Source organism: Aedes aegypti, chromosome 2 (assembly GCF_002204515.2).
Source record: "Aedes aegypti strain LVP_AGWG chromosome 2, AaegL5.0 Primary Assembly, whole genome shotgun sequence".
In the NCBI taxonomy this organism is placed as follows: Eukaryota; Metazoa; Arthropoda; class Insecta; order Diptera; family Culicidae; genus Aedes; species Aedes aegypti.
In genome coordinates this window covers 108,103,499-108,109,498 of record NC_035108.1, presented here as the reverse complement: position 1 = coordinate 108,109,498, position 6,000 = coordinate 108,103,499, and the positions used below count along the sequence as shown (strand labels likewise).

The window sequence follows — 6,000 nt, the reverse complement described above, 5'->3', positions numbered from 1 at the left end:
TTTAGGACTCGATATGAAAGTGGCTATTGAATCTTAGGGAGGCTACTCCAGTACTCCACGCAATTTAATCCAGAATCATCGTAATTTTCGAATCGATACACGCAGTTCTGAAGCCAAACAGCAATCCTGATATTTACGGAATTTCGTTAGAAGACGAATGAAAAACATAATTTTGAACAACTATCGTAAAACTAAACATTACTTCCTTAAATAGGATTAAATGGGAATAATTGATATGAAATTTGCGATAAAGATAGACGTCTTCTAGGTGCGAATCGAACTCACGACTCCCTGTTCACTAGATAGGGCGCGTTACCCCTACATCACGAGAGGACTCATGGACACTACGGTTTCTACTGTTGAATACCTAAGAGAGTAGTTTGTGTTATTATTAAGTAATTATTTTTCAAGTATTATTTTGAAATTGAAAATTTCGATCAGTTTTAACATCATTCACGTAAGGATTAATCATAATCATTAATCATAATCACTAATCATACTGAGTTTAATCACTAATCATACTGAGTTTAATCATTAATCATCTAAAATTGAAATTTAATCATTAATCATAATCATTAGAGTAAAGTGGGGCAAAAGTTCGAGTGGGGTAAGAGTTTCTTTATAAGATTTCTAGCTCAATTCAAAACAAATCTTATAAATGTCATGGTGGTTCGAATGCTATTCAAGTAAGAGACTTTTACTCCAAATATCATAAAAATCGATTGATATTTGGAAAAGTTATGGCTATTTGTTGTTTTTTGACGTGAATGTTGTAATTTTTGGTCAAACTTTCGTAGCATGGAACCAATTGTAGATAAAATCTTTTTCAATATTTTATGTAAGGGCGTTTCTAGGCCTATCATAAGGTTGCTTTGAGGTGTATTAGTTTTTGCATAAATGCTTGAAAACAATTTTTGGCCCATAGTGGGGCAAAAGTTCGAATCAGCGGGGCAAAAGTTCGACCCATGTATAAAATCAATGGATAAATTTGCAAATTACTTAAAATCCACGTATTATCTTCAAATTTATTTAAATTTGTCTGATCGTGTGCAAACTGTCACCAAAATTTTACATTTCCACTTAGTTTTGCGAAAACTGCTATTTTTGAGTATATTACAATAAACCCGGTTTTGGTCAATTTTTCGATGAAAATTTAGTGTGTATATTTCGGCAAACTTAAGTTTACGGCTGGTGTAAAGTATGTCTGTCATAAAAAGATCGATATTTTGTGTTTTGGCCAGCGAACTTTTGCCCCACACTAGATTCGAACTCTTGCCTCACCGGTGGGGCAAAAGTTCGAATAAGACAAACAATTTTGAAACTGTTATAACTAAAAATGAGTAAATATTTTGACACAAGTTTGTTCAGCAAAGTTATAGCCAATATGTTGAAGGTTCACTGTATGGTATTTGTTTTGTATGGTATTGTTTTCCTGGAAACTTTGATTATACCACTAAGGTCGAACTTTTGCCCCACCTTACTCTACTGCTGAAGTGATACGTTCGGAAAAAAATAGACACGACATGGGTATCAGTTTTGTAATAAACTTTGTTTATTTTACTTTAAATAATTCTCGCACGGTTGAAACAGTTGCACAAACATAATACACATTTACAACGACGATAGTTTTCAGCAGTTCTTGAAAAGAAAAAAAAAACATATATTCCCGTTTGAAACTCCAGAATGCGGAGTGGAGTGTGAATGAGGCAAAAACTAAAATCAGTGGAGGCAGTTATGCGAGCCCAGCAAATGCAAGAAATTATTTCGTCCCACGTTTGACTCGAAACTGAACTTAAAACATTTACTTCTACTGATACATATCACGTAACAGAAATAGACACGAATTCTAAAGGGAAAATTAGTAGCTTTAAGATCTCCATAAATCAAACTCCACTCAAACGGGAGTCGGTTTGTCACGGATTTAAGTAATGCATGCATTCCAGTTCGCCCCTCTCGATCAAAATTCTATCGGAAATCATAGCCCTTTTCTAACGTTCTTCATCTGACAAATTGTACCACGCTAATCTGGCTCTCTAACACTAATATAGTTGACTGACTCTACTGAATCGATTTGCGTTTCTGTTTCGGGTCCGTATTCAATACAAATGCAGCTACTCGCGCATTATCAGGTTTGCTTCTCCACACTAATTATAATTCTTTAATTGTTTAGCCTAAATTTTACATCATACTGACGCTAGTGTACGGCTGGTTGGTTGATTTTGCTGGTTTTGTTTTTTGCTGGATGGTTGGATGGATAATCTCTCTCCCTCTCGCTCTCGCTCACGTACATTCTACAGCAACTTGCATTGACTACCAGCAGGACTTGACCGATGGCGGCCCTCTCATAGCAGCCTCTTCTAGTAGAACTTTTTCGCTTGGGCGTCCCTGCTGTCTCTGTAGAGGCAGAAATATGATTGAAACATGAATTATTGCAAACTCGTTCATTTTTTTAATATCTACTTGCTAGTACGCAATTTGTGTGCCATTACCATGAATAATAGGCTTAGAAACTTTTTTTTTTATATATATATATAGGCACTCCGTGCTCGTGGCCACTACTGTGCCGGACTCAGTTGATCTGTAGCTTCTTTATCGATACAGATCTATTTTCAACTTATCTATATTTACATCTAGTTTCACTCTCTCCTACTCTTTTACTCTAGGAGAGAGCTGTGCTATTAGTGAGGCTAGCTGCCTGCGAAGAGGGTCAGTTTGTCTCAGTCACCATCTGATACTGACGGAGGATGGATGTGCTCCCCAAAGCACGGTCCTCTGTGAGGCGTCTTCTGGTGGCTGGACGGATTTTTGGGGAGGGGCTGGGAATCGAACCCATGACCTTCCGCTTATGAAGCGAAAGCATAACCTCAAGGCTACAGACCCCCCTGGGCTTAGAAACTTAAAGCGAAAAACTACAAAACCAACATTTAATAATGGGTGAGACGTTTTCTAAATGATTTTTTATCTTTTTTATGTTCCGTCTTATGACATGTTTGAGATTATCTGTTTTACATTCGGTAAAATAGAAAACTATCTATTAGAAAGGTTGAGCTAAATGGTCTAGAATTTATGATGTATAATGATGTCTCCGTTTGAGGAAATGAATCAGAAAGTTCTTGCAATCAACTGAGTAAACTTGTGTTTTAAAAACTAACAGGAAACACCTCTTCATACACACTTAAAAGATTTTACCGTAATCCGTGAATTTCACCGTAATCTCAACAGCTGAAAAGTTCGGTGAAATAAATTAATGGAGTAAGGTATTTTTTTGCAGTTTTCGGTAAAATTTCACCGGAATCCGTTTCGACGGAATTACGGTATTTTATTTTACCGAATTGTTCAGCTGTTGAGATTACAGTGAAATTCACGGATTACGGTAAAATCATTTAAGTGTGTAGTTATAACCCGTGTATCGTTACAGTTCATACGTTCATATCGAGATATTTTACCTTACATGGAAAAGCAATCAATATCGTCAGATACAGATATGCTATACATAGTCAACATTAAGTGTAATTGTGGAAACATTAGAGTATTGCGGGGCAAGGATCGAAACTAACTTTTCGTGGAAGATATCTATTGAATAAAAAGTATTTGAGATCCGGCTTGTCATGAAAATTATATCTTAACGTATTACCTTAAATCGTATGAATACATGTTTTTAAAGTAACATGAATATTTAAAAAATGTAACATTTAGTGAGGGAAGTGGTGGTAAAACGAACGCCATGGGAATATCATCTTGTTTCTAATGAAAAAACGATGAATTTAAATGGTTCGACCTCCAAGATTAAAATTACATTAGTTCTATTTTTTAATGTTGTTTTTCTAAAATCTTGGTTTTCGTTAATATTTACACTTCAATAGATCTCCGTTGCAACAAGAACACTCTAATGTATGTTCTAAATCGTCTGTGAGTGATAGAAAATTATTGAAGTGTGTGTTTGGTCCGTAATAAGCACGGTCTTCATTTTACCACCCCTGTTCATTTTCTGCCTCTTCTCCTATTACAAGTCAAATGCGAACTTTTACCCTATAATGGACGCAAATGCACTGCACACTCATCTACTTTCCCTGACTACGGAACAACAAGAAGATAATATTGGCATTACGTTCCAATAGGGACACAGACTCTTTTTCGGCTAGTGACCTATGACCTACTCTACAGTTATTCATGATGTGCTTTCTTTGACAAAGTTGTACATTCATACACTGTAAGGGGCTGTCCATTTATTACGTAAGACTATTTTGGCGGTTTTTAGACACCAACCACCCTCCCTCGTATTAAGATTTTTTTGTATAAATTTCAAACCTTCTCTTCCCATATAAACCCTTACGTAATTAATGGAGGACCCCACAATGCAGCTGAAAACATCATAAGCGAATATTTTTACACTTTAAATGCAAACAATATTTCAGTTGCCTGTCGGAGGAGTAAATTATCCACTAAAATTTCAGAAAAAATGTTCAAAACGTTAATTTTAAATAGAAAAATTGAGCATGTTTTTATTTGGTTCGAAAATTATAACATTCACACCTCACCAAATAAGGTTTCAGAGGCAAATGACTGCAAGTTGACCGATAATGTAGCTCTTGATTGAATCTTCAATTATTTATGCTATATTCAAAACTAGCGTAGATTTTTTTCTGGTACTTTAAGACATTGAAAAACTTATATAAAAATTACTTATACTGTTGGGGCAATATGGACACCGGGTGACAAAGTAGAGCTGACACTTCAAAGAGAAAAAAATATAACTTCAAATACAAAATTATCCAAAAATATTTAGCATTCAATGCAATGATTATGAAGCGGAACCACGAATCAGTTGAAAATCGTCAATTCTTGATTAAAACTAACTTGGAGGCAATATTGAAAGCATCTCTACGAAATATGTCGTAAATTGGTTTTTATCATTTTTCCAGTGGCACAGTGACCTGTCACAATGGTTTCCTGAATAGGAACTTAATTTTTCGAGGTTTTGAGAACAATCGCGGGACAATTTTCCTATAAACATTAGGGTGTCCATACTGCCCCATGGGGGTGTCCACTTTGCCCCGCTAGCTTGATGGCGACTACCAAATATAAGCTTTTTTTAAACCTATTTTTGTAATGTAATTGTAATTGTAATTGCTCAATCCACACCCTGGCAGACAATTATCCGCCCATCTAGACACGGGCTGGGTGAGGACCTACCAAGCCTCCCCCGTTAACATGTCCTATACCGTTTAGCACACCGGGATCTTCCACAAGCAGGCGCCGGAATTAAAGCGGCCCCACAAGCTTCAGATACATTAAATAGATATAGTCCCTCTGGCACTAAACCGAATGGCGCCCTCCGCTTCACCACTAGTACTGCTTCCCCACACGCCAAGCACAATATCGAAAGTAGCGCGTTGTATAGCAAATACAGTACACCACCTCCGACACTATGCCAAATGTACAGGAAAAACAGCACCAGTAAGAAAGCGGAAGGCGCACCACTCGGTTCAGTGCCAGTGCCAGTATAACGAAGAAGAAATGAAAAGATAGTAGAGTTGGTTCGGTTATTTGATTGCTGAAACGAAAAAAAAAACAGAAAAAACAGAAACAAAGTGTTAACATTAAAACGGGGTTTTATAATTGATAAATGTATCGATAGTTTCTCATCTGTTACGTTTCCTTATCGTAGCGCTGTCGATTTTTTCCATCTCCAGGGTGTTCGTCTCCGCTCGAGCAATGAGGACCATGATGAAATGAGAATATAAAAATGTGAGCATTAGTGTTGATCTAGTAATAGATTAATTTAAACTGCTTTTCATGTGCTAAGTAACTTGTAAACTCCTACTCAATTATGTTTTGTTGGCCTACACGTTTTATTTAGACACAATTTTTATTTAGAAAACTATTTGGATCCGAGATTTTAGGTGCAGATTGAGCATGTTTGATAAAACAAGCATCCTGTTTTCAGTTAAAGAATGTTCAAGAAGTTGATGATTCTGTTATTTATACTGGCTACATACA

The 6,000-nt window shown here is 36.3% G+C and overlaps 1 protein-coding gene across 1 annotated transcript in view; it reads right to left on the bottom strand.

Annotated features, from left to right (window-relative positions):
• Positions 1–1,530: 1,530 nt before the first annotated feature.
• The window catches only part of LOC5574066 (protein ERGIC-53), a 43,387-nt gene continuing 38,917 nt past the window's right edge, over positions 1,531–6,000 (bottom strand). Inside the window, exon 5 of the mRNA XM_021841900.1 lies at positions 1,531–2,394. Within this exon, the coding sequence (XP_021697592.1) occupies positions 2,358–2,394 (37 nt within the window). The 3' untranslated portion in view covers positions 1,531–2,357. The remainder of the gene's footprint in view (positions 2,395–6,000) is intronic.